This window comes from Oryx dammah, unplaced genomic scaffold (genome assembly GCF_014754425.2).
Source record: "Oryx dammah isolate SB20612 unplaced genomic scaffold, SCBI_Odam_1.1 HiC_scaffold_18, whole genome shotgun sequence".
Classification (NCBI taxonomy): Eukaryota; Metazoa; Chordata; class Mammalia; order Artiodactyla; family Bovidae; genus Oryx; species Oryx dammah.
Genome location: NW_024070202.1, coordinates 30,930,060 through 30,946,411, shown reverse-complemented (window position 1 = coordinate 30,946,411; position 16,352 = coordinate 30,930,060). Strand labels below are relative to the sequence as shown.

The window sequence follows — 16,352 nt, the reverse complement described above, 5'->3', positions numbered from 1 at the left end:
TGATGAAAGTGAAAGAGCAGAGTGAAAAAGTGGGCTTCAAGCTCAACATTCAGAAAACAAAGATCATGGCATCTGGTCCCATCACTTCATGGGAAATAGATGGAGAAACAGTGGAAACAGTGGCTGACTTTATTTTCTTGGGCTCCCAAATCACTGCAGATGGTGACTGCAGCCATGAAATTAAAAGACACTTACTCCTTGGAAGGAAAGTTATGACCAACCTAGATAGCATATTCAAAAGCAGAGACATTACTTTGCCAACAAAGGTCCATCTAGTCAAAGCTATGGTTTTTCCAGTAGTCATGTATGGATGTGAGAGTTGGACTATAAAGAAAGCTGAGGGCCAAAGAATTGATGTTTTTGAACTGTGGTGTTGGAGAAGACTCTTGAGAGTCCCTTGGACTGCAAGGAGATCCAACCAGTCCATTCTGAAGGAGATCAGTCCTGGGTGTTCATTGGAAGGACTGATGTTGAAGCTGAAACTCCAGTACTTTGGCCACCTCATGCGAAGAGTTGACTCATTGGAAAAGACTCTGATGCTGCGAGGGATTGGGGGCAGGAGAAGAAGGGGATGACCGAGGATGAGATGGCTGGATGGCATCACGGACTCGATGGACATGAGTCTGAGTGAACTCCGGGAGGTGGTGACGGACAGGGAGGCCTGGTGTGCTGCAATTCATGGGGTCGCAAAGAGTCGGACACAACTGAGCAACTGAACTGAACTGAACTGGTGCTGCTGACACATGGAAAGTACTCAGCAGCTGCTTGGCCCTAGAAGATAAGCCTCATATTCTCTTAATCTATAAGCCAAGAGAAAGGTTCTATCTATGAATTGTTTCACAGCCAAGAGCCCATCTTAAGAGGGGAAGTTTAAAGAGAAGTCATAGGATGATTGAGGTGAATAAAATGGAGTTCAAAATAGACTCTTTTCCAAAGTTGCTCACCTGTGATTTATAATGAACAGAAAAACGAAATACATGAAAACATTTGTCTTATTTGAAGAATTCTCTATCTTACTGAGTCAAGTAAACCATGCACCAAGTATGTGGTCAGTCTAGATGGAGAGTCTTACCTAGGAAGAAAGAAATCGGTACCATATCTAGGCGTGGGTGATAGACTAGATTCTTCAGAGATAACAGATAAGAATGGATGTTTATTTTTTATTGATGTATAGCTGACTTACAATGCTGCATTACTTTCTGCTGTACAGCCACCTGACTCAGTTATATATATGTGTATGTATATCTATCTATCTATCTATCTATCTATAAAATACTCTTTTTAATATTCTTTCCATTATGGCTTATTTCAGGATATTGAATATAGTTCCCTGTGCTATCAGGACCTTGTTGTTTAAAGATGGATTTTTTTTTAAGCCAATGTAAAAAAATAAGACCACCACCAAGCTAAAAAATGGGTAAACAAGTGATTGCTAAAATCTTCCCAGCATCATGCCTTTAACACATAAAACACTTCATAAACAAGAATGAATGAATGAAGCACGCTTACCTCTTCAAGTCCCTTAAAATCTCAAAATCATGAATTTTACAAAATACCTGTTTTTTATGGAAATCCTTTAGGGCCGTTTCGTAGCCTTCCTCTAGCCTACTGAAGGCTATTCCTACATCTGTAGTCCACCAGATTTGCGAGCTAGTTAGTGCAACTTGAGCCGGGAAATCAAAAATCCACAGTTCCCTGGGTTTGTCTTCATAGACTGCGATGGCTTCTGTGATGGAATGACGCACTGTCTCTTGCATGGTCTGTTCCAGCTGCAGGAGCCAGGTTTCCACCTTTTAAAGCAAACAAATATAGTAACACAGGCTTAACTACGGAAGAGGGATAATGCTATCCTCTCTCAGGCTGGAAGGCTACAGAGAGAGGAAGGCCTCAGGTGGATTTATTGGGTTGGCCAAAAGTCTGGTCAGGTTTTCTGGAAGATCTTATGGAAAAACTCAAATGAACTTTTTGGCCAACCCAGTGTTTTAAACTCCTGTTCTAGAAGGTAACTCAAAGGGGCTGGTGAACTACTGACAGATGAAGTCTTCCCCACATAAAACTGTCTTCTGCCAGGATACTGCTCATCTTATTTCACCTACCAGCTGTCTCATAAATTTCCACACCCTAACCAGACAAGGTGTTCTCCATTCTTCATTTTTCAGATTTGAAGACCAGAGGGCTCTTAGATCAAGCTCCTGTCTGGCAACACACAGTGTTTTGAGAAACCAAACATCACAGCCAGTATGTTAAAGTAAAATTCTAGAGATTTGAAAATCACAGGATATGGATTTTTTTTAAAGTATACTTGATATACAATACTGTGCTAAGTTTCAGGTGTACAGCAAAGTGATTCAATTATACATATATATGAATTATTTTTCAGATTTTTTGCCATTACAGGTTATTACAAGATATTGAATATAGTTCCCTGTGCTATAATAGGTCCTTGCTGTTTATCTATGTTAAATATAGAGGTGTGTATCTGTTAATCCCAACCTCCTAATTTATCCCTTTGCCCCCTTTGTCCTTCAGTAACCATAAATTTGCTTTCTGTGGGAGTCTAGTAAATTGATTTTTAAGTTTATTTTTGATGATTTTTAAATATAGTGAAGATTCTACCCTAAAATCTCCATAGTACCTAGTCTTACAGTGTTTTCAGCAAGTGTCTTAATTATATTCCCTACTGGCTCTCATCTTCACACTTGTCAGAAATTAGACAGTAGGAGAGATAAGAAAGAGGACAACTGCTGACTTGTGAAAATAAATCTTGAAAAAAATTCATTCAAAGTGTATTTTGTTCCCACAAATATATTTCAGTCAGTTTTCCATTCTATTCGAATATGCTTTGTTGTATTTTTCTGTATATATGTCTCCCTAGGATGATGTTATATACCATTTGAAAATAATTGGCCATAATGATAAAAATGACTATACTAAATAAATTCCAGGGACTGTATGAGATCCTGAAATTATATAATTGATTTCTTTCCCTGTCTCTGTGAAGATGGCAGCAGTATTCCTACAACCTCTTTCTCTGGAGAACTGGGAAGGAGTGATATGTGGTCAATGAGTTGACAGCCTCCCCTATTGGAAGAAGGAAGCACAGCCTGCGCTATGGCCCAGTATCCTAGGAGCCTTGTCCCCTGGCCTCCTCGGCGGGCTTTGTTCCCATGCCCGAGTGCAGGAGATCTAAGCACTACTATCGTCACTCAGTACCACTCAATGTCACCAAGCAACAGGCTCCTTTAGTAAGCACACCATAGATCATTTTAGCATCTCCCAGATGCTCTGGGATCCACGTCCTCAATATGGCCACCCGTTCTTCAGAACTCTCCAGTCCATCTGGGAAGACCAAACATACATGCACGGTGACACATCAGCCCATGTTTAGAGGCTATGCCACCAACAGCAACTCAGCTCAACGTAAGATGAGAACTAAGCCCTGATGAGGTGCTTGCTTGATAGCTTCTCACATATTAGTCTTTCATCAGCTTCTGTCCAACCCTTTGTAACAAGATTTGTCACTTCCCATTATCACTAATTATGTGAACATCTATATCTTCAATGAGCCCAAGAGTTCTCAAAGGACAGGTACTATGTCTTACTCATTTCTGGATCTCCTAAGGCCAAACCCAGTGGCTGGTACATAGTAGGTATTCAATAAACACTTGTCAAATAAAAGGCAAACAGCCAAAATTGGGAGGAACCAATCATAAAAGTGTGGGGTAGGGGGGAAGGCCTAAAGGAAAAGCATCTTTTAATAAAACAAAGGCAATTAGAGGGTACATGCAGTACATGCCCAAAAGTCTCTAGCATAAGTTGCTTATACAGGATTAGAGCACTGTGAAAACTTTCAATATCAAGGGTTTCTGCTAGTGATAACCACATCTATCAATTGGACTGTCCTCCTTCCAGGCACTATGCCAGTCAGCTAGCAGTCTGCTGGGGAAGAGGCAGACGGCAACACACTTTTGTCAAAATAGTTTATGGTGATTTTTTTCTAATCATTGTAATAATATCCTAAGAGCCCAAGAGATCAAATATATACTTTAATCAAAGTATTCCACCATCTGCTTTCCCTGCATTTGGCAGGGTTTATTCTGGTACAATATTAAAAAGCAACAGAGAAAACCCCTGTAGAAAAAGGAGCTGCCTTTAGATTTCTGCAAAGGGCCCTTTAAAAAACCCCCTGCCTCAACCTAAACTGTTCTGTAATAGAGGCTACTCTCTCTGTTCCTCTGTGGATTAATTTTTAAGTTATACAAGCATCATCATAAAAAGGTGCAATTCTTCTAAATCATCTGAAAACACCAATAGCTCCTTCATAAATCATAACGAGCTGTTCTTACAGATTAACTGTTAAGAATATATTTGAGGTGTTTGTGAGAGAAGAGAACACGTTAACTGTCTGTGCATGCAGTAATCGGTATACGTGACATCAGCTTTGTGGACTCAACCTAAGTTATTTACAAGCAGCCGTTTACAATATCCACCTTGGAACCCTGAACCGGAGCCACTTCCTAATGTGCTTACCTGCAAGGCTCTGCTTCATCCTAATCCTTCCCTGAATGGTAAGCAGGGCTGAAAGTAATTTTCTCTGTAGGAGACTCAGTCACTGGGTGGCATTTGCTACTAATTCTGGGGTCTGCTCATTCAGTCCGTGGCAGTCCTTCCTGTCCAGGCTCAACTGCTAGCATCTTTGAGCCCCTGCAGGCTGCTGAAGCCTGATGCACAGAGTAGGAAGCCTGGCAGAGTACTCCTCGGACACACCAGACACCTGTAAACAGGAATCTCAAAGCACAAGACTAACCAGACCCCAACAATTGACATGAACTAACAATTTCTGGTTCCATTCAACTTTTAAAAATGACACCCCTATCCTCCCCTAGCATAGAGAATCTCATAATCAGCTCTTACATGGCCTATGCATTCACACTCAGCTGGGAATGGGACGTACTCCTTGTCTTTGCTATACATTCCAACCGCCCTGTGTGCAGAGACATCCTGGTCATCTTCAAACTGCAGATCTGCAATGCTGTCGAAGAGTTTGGAAAGGTGGCGTGTAACCTAAGACAAGATACAGGAAGAGATAAGAGCACTTCTTACTGGAGGTGCATTCTGGGAATCTAGAGAGGTAGCTAAATGAATTCACAAAACTGTCTTTATATTGTCACAGAGTTGCCTTAAAATGCTTTTTTTCCTTCCAAATAAAAATCACTTCTTCAATTTCAGAGTTTGAAATGACCTCGGTGGAGAAGTAGCCAGGCACTCTGATCACATCATCAGGTGTTGGGGGGTGAATGCTTACCCAGGTAGGTCATCTGTTTTCTCCTTAAAAGCTGGGGACTTACCAACTCCTCTATCTGTACCATATTCCTGCAGCAATCATTCTGCTGGAAATTTTGTGGTCAGGTTATTAAAATTCAGACATGGTATTTTACTTACACCATAAAAACCTTATTTTAAAAAGGTATTAAACTATTTGAAACAAAAATGTCAATTAGACCTTCTCCTTGAGTCAGGTGGTTTGCTACTGTGCATCTGCTTTGATACTGACATGAGTCCCATGGCATATTTGTTACATAAGAAGGGTGAATGGGATTCTCCCATTTTCATTGACAAAGAAATTGAAAGTCAAGTATTAGGTGACTTCATCAAGTTGACATTGCTGAATTTAAGTGGCAGTTAGATCTGAAACCTGCAAGTCCAGGCCACATTTACAAAGTTCAAATTCTTCTGGCCTAATAACCTTTTAGATTCTAAGTTGTGGGATTCCCAAAAGAATCCCCGATAATATAACATACTGAACCCTGCACAGACTACTGAAATATAAAACAAACCAAGTTAAAAAACAAAGATCTGCATTGGTTCTGCTAGAGGTCAGTTCAGAGATGAAAGCCCAATTGGCCTCCATATAGCACATGAGAACCAGTAAGCCTTCTCCATCTGGTCATAGCAGAACAGACTGGGACCGGCCTCTCCACCTAAAAGGGCTGGAGAGGAAGACACGTGTTCTGCAGGCTCTCAGTCAGGCAAGCCACTCTACCTCCTCTGGGGTAGACTGAATGAAGGGCAGAGTGAACCACAGGAAGTATCAGGAGTGGGAACAAGTACTCCCTCCTTCCATGTGGCACAACTAAAAGCTGCAAAGGAGAACACAGTTTGGTGAATCCTCAGAAAGTTAACATAGGGACCTCCCTGTGGCCCAGTGTTCAAGCATCTGTCTGCCAAAGCAGAGGACACGGATTCAATTTCTGGTCTAGGAAGATCCCACAGGCTGCAGAGCAACCAGAACCATGAGCCGCAGTGACTGAGCCCACGCTCCACAACAAGAGAAGCCACTGCAAGGAGCAGCCCATGTGCGGCAACTAGAGAGCAAGCCCCCACCTGCCTCCACTAGAGAAAGCCCACATTCAGCAATCAAGTTCCAGCACAAAAATGAATATATAACATTAGAAAAAGAATAAATAAAAGGTTAACATAGACTTGCCATAAGACCCAGAAATTTCACTACCAGGTATATACCCCAAACTACAGAAAACAAGTACTCAAAACTCCTGTACAAAAATACTCATAGCAGTTATTATTCACAAAAGGTGGAACGAACCCAGATGTCCACTGACGGACGACAGACACACTGTGGCAAATCCGTACAATGGAATGGGGCATCAAAAGGAGTGAAGCACTGGCGCCTGCTACAACATGGATGAAGCTTGTCGAAAATGTCACGCTGTAAGGCGGTGGCAGGAGGAGCAGGCAAGGGAATGCAGTGGCTTCCTGATGGGTGTGGGACTCTATGTCAGGGTGATAAAATAATTTGCAACTAGGCAGAGATAACAGATGCACAACACAGTGAATGTACAAAATGCCAATGAATCATACATTTTAAAATGCCTAATTTTGTGTTGTCTGAATTTCATCTCAATAATAAAAAATAGATAAAAACCAGAAGATGTTTTCAAGCCACAGAACGTTTCTTAGCACATAGCATTACAGCCATCTCTGCAATGAGATTTTCTTGAAATACAGTTGAACCAGACTTGATAACTATCCCAACAGCAGCTCCTAGGAACAGCAGCAACCTGCCTAAATTTCCCACACGATAAGACCACTATCAATATTGGGAAGGAACTCAAGGGTGATTTAATCTCTGAAGCTTTTAGCCTTGACATTTGTGCTGAATTCGCTGTTTTAGTATTGAAGAAAATCACAACAAGGAATCTTCCCAGTTGAAAACAGATGAGCTTCTGTGGCTCTCACTTTCCGTGTAGACAGAGTGGTAGCCGATGATCACTGCTTGGATTATCAGTTACCGCATCCCTGCACATAACCCAGAGGACGTTTACACACGGTCTCTCCAATCACCTCACAGTTCACTGTCACAGCTGAGGTGGCCAGCAAGTGCACAGATGTTTAATGGCTTCTACTGCAGAATGGGCCTAAATAATATTCAGGTGCAAAGCTGCAGGATAAACGAAACCTCAGCTATCAGACACCCTCACACATCACTGCTTTGGCCATCACAAGAACTGCTAATCCTGCAGTCATTCAGTGGGTGACCAGGACATGCAAACCCCACAGCTTGCTGTTCTCCTGTGACTGATACCTGGCATGCTGGGACTTAGTTTCCTATTCTGCCCTCCACTTCGAGCTTCTGAGAGAAACACAACCATTTTCTTAATTAACATGCATGCTGTTGCCCTCAAATTCGTTCCATTTCTTTGTACTTGTTAACACAAAATTTAAATTCCTTTTTGCTAGTTGGGTCTTTGGAAAGATCTTTAACTTTACAATTAAAAAAAAAAAAAAAAACTGATGCCTCCCTCTTTTTACCTAAGAAGAAACAGAATGGATATGAACATTTCAAATCATGAAATTCAATAATTTGATCATATCTTGAACAGGTTTCTAAAAGGTTAGTGACAAAAGCGGAAATGTTGTTTCACTGATTCACAGTAAATCAGGTGCCTCCACCCACTGGGTGTAGGTACTCGGGCAGGTCCTGCTTAGGACAGTACTGCAGGATTGTAAGAACAACTGTGCCACATAGTCAATGGGTAAACATGCAATTGTGCTCTGGCCTTGAAAAATTTTTCTTAAAATATTTAAATCCCTCTCACTCTTGGTTACAGAAGCACAGGGAAATAAAAAACTGTAAATAAATATTTAGTATACTAACTGAAAATACTAAAAAAGTAAAAATTGTTTTAGTTCTTTATAGGAAACTTATCAGGAGTAGTTCAAACAGCACTCGCCTCCTCCTCCTCATCTTATAACTTCAGATACCAAATAAGCATCTTTCCCATGCTTTGTGTAAGCTTCATGTTCCTTTGGACGTCTGGATCAGCTGCCAACATTTCATTCTTTGTAGCCTTGTGTCCTGTTATTTCTAAGAGTTTCTTTAATGTGGGTTTTTTTTTTTTTTTTTGGTATCACTATCTTTGGGACATCTTCCTCCTTTTTATCTCAACCACTGTTTACATTTGTTTTGACAAGTTCATTTTCACTATAGTCCTCTGGCTGCATATCTAGAATCTTTCAAAAGGTGATGTCATTTCTACATTCAGCTTTTTCATCCATAACTACATTTATGATTCAAATTTCACTTTAGCGTTATCAATTTTCACTTCATTGCTACACTTCCAACTTCATCACTAATTCTCTCTTTTGATGGTGTATTTTTATAAAATATCAGGTGGGTTCTTCTCTGGGGACAAATTTGTAGCATACTATGTTCTCTGCTGACTACGTGAGAACTGAACAGCAAATGTGTGATGGCCAACCAGAGACAGACTTTGAAAAGTGTGACATTACTGATCATGTGTCAAGATGTATATCTGTCATTCACATGGTGATTTTTGTGGACTGAGGAACCAGCAATTAAGTTTGTGCTTCTCAAGATCGGTCATAGCTAACATGCCATAGTATGTGAAATGTGAACCATGTTACTGGGGGGAATGGAGTTAAGTAATCAATCCTTGATAACTGAAATTAATATTAAGATTTCTGCACAAGGAGAACTGCCTTTTTAAGAACTTTCATTTATCTGTCTGTAAATAAAGTAAAAAAAAAAACTACTCATCTCAGTAATTTTATAATTTAAAATGAAAACTAATACAATGATCAGATCAACAGTCTACTCTATGTTCACCTAGAGGACAAAGGGAAGAAAATGAAATTATGCAGCTTCTACACATGTGTCTATGCATAGTTTCTGTGTTGCTCTGTACTAACTTCTCTGTACGGCCATCATACTTTCTCAAAGCTTTCCCCATTGCTTTCTGCTTATATTTCATTGCATATTTGCCCATCTATGAAAGATGCTGCTGATGATTAACAGAGATAAAACAGACACAAAGTCCTAATGTCACTCCTGGCATGGTGAACACCTCAGAGTTCACACATACATAGTAATTAACTCATTTATTCATAATGATGGTAATACTCATGATAGTATTTGTGAGAACTATATAACATCCAAAATGTAAGCAGTCTTGTCTATTGTGAATATTATCCTCTGGAACAAGAGAAAAATGAGTCTATTACTTTTACATGAACAAAAATTTAAGCCTGCCAAAATACTGAGTAGTTTGTTGTAGTGTTTTATATGTTTAATAATACTCAGTATTTAGTACACGGGCACATATCATTGTTTGAAGTCTAAATATGCAAAAAAACTTCTAGGAATAGGTTTAATCAGCTATAGCACTTTCATACAATAACTTCTACAGACATTAAACATCATATTGTAGAAGAATATTTCAATTTTTATTAAATATAATGTTCTGACCTACACAAACACATAAAAAAAAACTCACCATAACACTCAAATATAGCATCAAGGAGTAATGCTAATAATATTCTGATCTTCTATATTTCTATATTTTTCAAACTTTCAGTAGTGAACATGCAATATTCAGAAAAACTATATTTGTTGTTGTTCAGTCGCTAAGTCATGTTCAATTCTTTGTGACTCCATGAATTGTAGCATGCCAGACTTCCTTGTCCTTCATTATCTCCCAGAGTTTGCTCAGTCTCGTGTCCACTGAGTCAATGATGCCACCCAACCATCTCATTCTCTGTTGCACCCTTTTCCTCTTGCCCTCAATCTTTCCCAGCAAAGATTATAGTTAATATTAGGTATCAGATATTACCTGGTTTGCTTTTACCAAAACTAAAATCATAGTATACATACTATTGTGCCATTTGATTTTGCATTTATTACTATAACTTGGATATAACTATATTATCAATGCTGATTCTGTATTTCTTCCTAAACATTTTTAGCATGTGTATATAAATGTATATAAGTGTGCTGACAACACAAACTGAGTTTTCAAATAACCTTTTAAAATATAAGTGTATACAGAGAAAAGTGAAAAAAATCATGTGTGTACAGCTTAATAAATTTTAGCAAAGTGAAAAAAACTCTTGTAAACACTGAGACAATTAAGAAACTGAATATATATGTACCCCAAAAACTCCTCATGGCCCAGGTCAGTCACTAGTCCCTCCTCTCAAAAATGGACATTACATAATAAAGGCCATATACAACAAACTCACAGCTAACATCATTCTCAACAGTGAAAAGCTGAAAGCATCCCCTCTAAGATCAGGAATAAGAATAGATGTCTACTGTCTTCACTTTTATTCCACATAGTTTTGCAAGTCCTAGCCATGGCAGTCAGAGAAGAAGAAAAATAAACAAAAGGAATCCAAATTGGAAAAGAAGTAAAACTGTCAGATAATGTGACACTATACATAGAAAATCCTAAAGATGCTATCAGAAAACTACTAGAGCATATTAGCGAATTCAGTAAAGGTGCAGGATACAAAATTAAGGGGATCCCATGGTGGTCCAATAGAGGGGACTCCCAGCTTTTACTACCAAGGGTGTAGGTTCAAATCCTGGCAGGGGAACTAAAATCCTGCAAGCCAAATGGTGCAGCCAAAAAAAGAATTAATACACAGAAATCTCTTGTATTCCTATATATTAATAACAAAATATCAGAAAAAGAAATTAAGGTAGCAATCCTTTTACCACATCAAAAAGAATAAAATACCTATAAATAAAACTACCTAAATGGCAGCCCACTCCAGCATTCTTGCCTGGAACATCCCATGGACAGAGGAGCCTGGCAGGCTGCAGTCCATGGGGTCGCAGAGAGTCGGACACGACTGAGCGACTTCACTTTCAAAGAAGCAAAAGACCACTGCTATGAAAACTATATGACACTGAAGAAAGAAATCAAAGATGACACGAAGAGATGAAAAGATATACCATGTTCCTGGATTGGAAGAACCAATGTTGTCAAAATGACTGTACTACCCATGGCAATCTACAAATTCAATGCAATCTCTATCAATTTACCAATGGTACTTTTCACAGAACTAGAACAATGTTTTGTTTTTAATTTGTATGGAAACATGTAAGACACAGAATAGCCAAATCAATGCTGAAAAAGAAAAATGGAGCTGGGGGAAACAGGCCCCTGACTTTAGACTACACTGCAAAGCTATAGTAATCAGAACAGTGCAGTGCTGGCACAGGAAGAGAAATGTAGAGCAGTGGAACCGAATAGGAAATTCAGAGACAAATCCATGCACCTATGGTCAACTAATCCATGACAAAGGAGGCAAGAATACACAATGGAGAAAAGACAGTCTCTTCAGGAAGTGGTGCTGAGAAAACTGGACAGGTGCATGTAGAAGAATGAAATTAGAACATTCTAACACCATACACAAAAATAAACTTAAAATGGATCAAAGACGTAAATGTAAGGCTAGTACTATAAAACTTAGAGGAAAACATAGGCAGAACACTCCCTGATATAAATCGAAGCAATATCTTTTTGTATCCACCCTCTACAGTAATAAAAATAAAAACAAAAACAAACAAATGAGACCTAATTAAACTTAAAGACTTTTTGCACAGTAAAGGAAACCATCAATAAAACAAAAAGAGAACCCACAGAATGGGAGAAAATGTTGGCAAACAAAGTAACCCACAAGGGATTAATCTCCAAAATAGATAAACAGCTCATACAGCTCTATGTTCAAAAAATAATCAAAAAAGGTCAGAAGATCTAAACAGACATTTTTCCAATGAAGATACATGTTCAAAAAGCATATGAAAAGATGCTCAGTATCACTAATTATCAGAGAAATGCAAATCAAAACTATAATGAGCTATCACTTTATACCAGTCAAAAAGGCCAATATCAAAAATTCTACAAACAATAAATGCTGGAGAGGGTAGAGAGAAAAGAGAACCCTCCTACACTGTTGGTGAGAATGTAAGTTGGTATGACCACTATGAAGAGCTACAGTTTGGAGGTACATTAAAAAAATAAAATAAACAGAGAATTACAATACAACTCTGCAACCCCATTCCTGGGCACATACCCTGAGAAAAACATTATTCAGAAAGATACATGGACCCCCAGTGTTCACTGCAACACTACTTACAATAGCCAAGACTTGGAAGCAACCTAAATGTCCATCAACAGATAAAGGGATAAAGAAGACATGCTACACGTATACAACTCAATATTAAGCAGCCATAAATAGAAATGAAATTGGGTCAATTGTAGCAATGTGGATGGCCCTAAAGTCTGTCATACAGAGTGAAGTCAAAAAGAAAACAATCAAATATCATATATTAAGGCATGTATGTAGAATCTAGAAAAATGGTGCAGACGAACCTATTTGCAGGATAGGAACAGAGACACAGACACAGAGAATGGACTGTGGATGCAGGTGGGAAAGGGGAGGGTGGGGTAAACTGGCAGATTAAAACTGACATATACACACCACCATATTCACATAGTGGCAACCTGAGAGCCCAGCTCAGGGCTCTGTGATAACCTAGATGGGCAGAACAGGGGAGGAGTGGGAGAAAGGTCTAAGAGGGAGCGGATATATTTACATGTATAGCTGATTCACTTCACTATACAGTAGAAACTAATGCAACATTGTAAAGCAATTACACTCCATTTTAATAAAAAAGCTAACGTTTTAGAGCCAGAAACCGTGCCCATTGAATTTAAGTTGAAGCTGAAAAACCCGACAGCAAACAAAAGCCAGGATCAGGAGTTTTAGATTCCAAAGCAAAGCCTAAGACTTTAGCAGTGGGAGCCCAAATTTATAAGACAATTTTGTATCTTGTTACAGTAAGTGGTATTTTAATCCTGCATTATAATAACTCTGATTTTGTTGTATAACTTATAAACTGGCTGTGGAAGGAATTCCAATAAAAGAGCTCCAACAGAATTCTAAGCAGTGGCAACATATTGGTAAAATAGAAGAAAATGTTGTTATATAACCTGCAGTTAACCATGTGTTAACCATTTCACAAGTATGATCAAGGATAATCCCTACTGGATATATAATTTATGATTCTATTTAAAAACTGATTGTCTATTTTCTTGTCATATGCATAAATGCCTAAGTCATTTGAGTACAAGGCCACCTTTATACAGAGGCATCCATTTGAAATGTGACACAGTCCTAAGTTACACTGCCAATCCACTTCAGTATCCTTGCCTGGGAAACCCCATGGACAGAGGAGCCTGGTGGGCTACAGTCCATGGGATCACAAAGAGTTGGACATGACTGAAGTGACTAAGCATGCGTGCATGCATACCAAGTGGAGCTATTCTCACTGGCAATTTCTGTAATAAACTACACTTAGACAAACAGCTTCCATTCTTTGCTGTTCAGCTGAAGGTAAGTAGAGGTAATGGCAAGGTGGTCAAAACCATGACGATCTTCTGTGTCCATTTTCTTTTCCCACCTCTTCCTTTCTTCCCTCCTCAGCCCCAGCCTAAACTCAAGGACAACCGCCTCCCTCCACTGCAGGTACCTACGAGCCCTCCAACCTTCTACTCCTTATAGAAAAGTTGGAACCTTTTTTATCTCAGCTAAAACTCATTCACTCTTACATGTGGCTAACTAACTACTTGCATCTTCAACCTTTTTACTCTCGATTGTCTAAGACATACTAGTTTATGTTATTTTTGGCTGTGCCACATGGCTTGCAGGATCTTAGTTCCCTAACCACAGATCAAACCCGTGCTCCCTGCAGTGGAAGCATGGAGCCCTAACCAGTGGATTGCCAGCAAAGTCCCTCTCTTTACTGTCTCAGGAGGACTAATCCTTGTCAAGAAGGCTGTGACTCACCATTAGTGATTGTTGAGCTGCAACACCCTGATTCCTGAGGTTCAGATCCTGAGCCACCTTCACTCCATCACAGAGATGACCAAGTGGAAGCACTATCAAGAAATACACTGTGCTTGTAGGGACGCAGGGTTTTAGACATTTGCCCCTTAAAGATCCAGAAGTCCTTTTTATTACCTAATACTAAGCCCATTTCTCACAAGCACCTGTCCAAGTGCCAATATTGACAGACTATTAAGGGTATCAGTTGAGTGCCATCTGCCTCATACTGCAATTTGGGGACTTCTCAAAAGACAAGTTGGCAGACTTCTTCTTACACAGATTTGGTCTGATGCCATGAAGGATATTTCTGATGCAAACATTCAACATTTCTGAGTATGTATATTTCCTGATCTTGTCATTTAGAAAATTGTGGCCTCAACTGACATAGCAGTGGCTTTCTGGGAGTCACATTAAAACAGGTAAAAAGAAACAGGCAAAATTAATTCTAACGTGCTTTATTTATTTGACCTAGTATATCCAAAGTATTGTCACTTCAATATATAATTAATAGAAGAGGTACTAATGAGATATTTTACATTCCTTAAGTCTTTGAAACCAGGTGCATATCTTACATTTATAGCTTATCTCAGTTTGGATTCTTCATCAGACATACTTGATCTGTCTCTATGTTTCATAAGATATGCAGTTGAGAAAGTAGATTCACACTCAAGTTGTTTCAAATTTATGTTTTCCAATAACTGAATCAAAGATCAACTCTAACACATTGTAGTTAAAAATTCTGTTTCTCAGCTGTCACATTTCAAGTGCCATGAGCCACATGTGGTCCACGGCTACCTCCGTTATGCAACACAAATGCGGCTGACCACATAGCAAGTGTGTCTTTCTATCGTATAGCTCCACCATGGGAAGTTTTCACTCATCATCACACAGAAGATGAAGGAAGAGAAAGCACGCCAACTCTTCCAGGACAGAAAGATCTTTCAGGTCATAAGCAACCAGTGGCTAAAAACTGGCTGTCTGCTATTTTTAGACATTGTATTACAACCTGGGAGGGCAGCCCAGGGCAACTGATGTTACCCAGGCTGACTTTAACCACTATACTTGCTTTACTTGAAAAATACAAAAGGATGTTTTCCTAAGCAGGAGAAGAATCACAGAATGTTAATAGTGAATCACGGGCAACTGCATAATTACTACTCCATGTCCATTAACCCTGCAAGGACACCTCTAAGTTTGTGTTTCCACAAGCAACTGCCAGAAACTTCTGACCACTTAAGTTACATGGCACAGCCCTATCCTCAGTCCTTGAGATAATCTATGAGATTGGGAAGTCAGGATGAATTCTAGGAGAAAAATCTTTAAAACCTGACCTTAACCAAGCTTACTGAGAGCTAAAAAACCACTGAAGGCATTTTAGATGCACTGACGTCGTCACTCTGACATTCCACCTGAAGTACCTTAAATTGGGCATTTCTGCTTACAGAATGCAGGATGTAGTAATATCAGCCCTCCCCTAGCTGATGTGTTCAGGCTGATCAAATTCCACATCAACTGCAGAAACCCTCACTTGGACCAATACTCTTAAATTGAGTGTAGTGGGTGGAGGAGGGGAACCTGAAGAATTCAAGGCATTCACAAGATGTCAACAGGAGTCATCTGCCCACAAAGGCCCACTGCATGGTTATCCTATAAGCTATGTCCGTCACTACAGGGAGCACATTCAGGATGTTAGCACAAAAGGCAGAGACGGAAAAGCTGTGTCTGGTGGCCTGAAACTGATTCTGATAGTGAAAGAGAATGCAGGAAGGCTAGGCCCTTTGGCATAACAGCCATAAGCATTAACTCTTCTACAGTAAGTGACCAAGAGTTGAGATCACACCTCGACTTTGCAGAAACACTGCAGGGCAAGAAGCTGACTGTGGCTCAAGATGACTCAGCTCATCCTTAGCACTTTTTCAATCCTCTGCCCCAGCAAGTCACTCCCTGGTGGTACTCACACCTCAGGGGCAGCTAAACCCTTTCCCTAATAAGGTCCCTTTCCTAAAAGTGTGATGACATTTGATGTGAAATTGAATTGTTCAAGGTTTAATTCATGGAACAAAAAGATCTCAATGTAGGCAAATTTTGAGCAAATCTGAAATAGTGTACTTCAAATTTCAAAATGTTTCAAAAAT

The 16,352-nt window shown here is 39.5% G+C and overlaps 1 protein-coding gene across 1 annotated transcript in view; it reads right to left on the bottom strand.

Moving 5' to 3' along the window:
* The window catches only part of DNAH11 (dynein axonemal heavy chain 11), a 360,125-nt gene that overhangs the window by 256,466 nt on the left and 87,307 nt on the right, over nt 1–16,352 (bottom strand). The window contains exons 29-30 of the mRNA XM_040260639.1: nt 4,915–5,064; nt 1,557–1,790 (exon numbers count right to left, since the gene is read on the bottom strand). Coding sequence (XP_040116573.1) covers nt 1,557–1,790; nt 4,915–5,064 — 384 coding nt within the window. The remainder of the gene's footprint in view (nt 1–1,556; nt 1,791–4,914; nt 5,065–16,352) is intronic.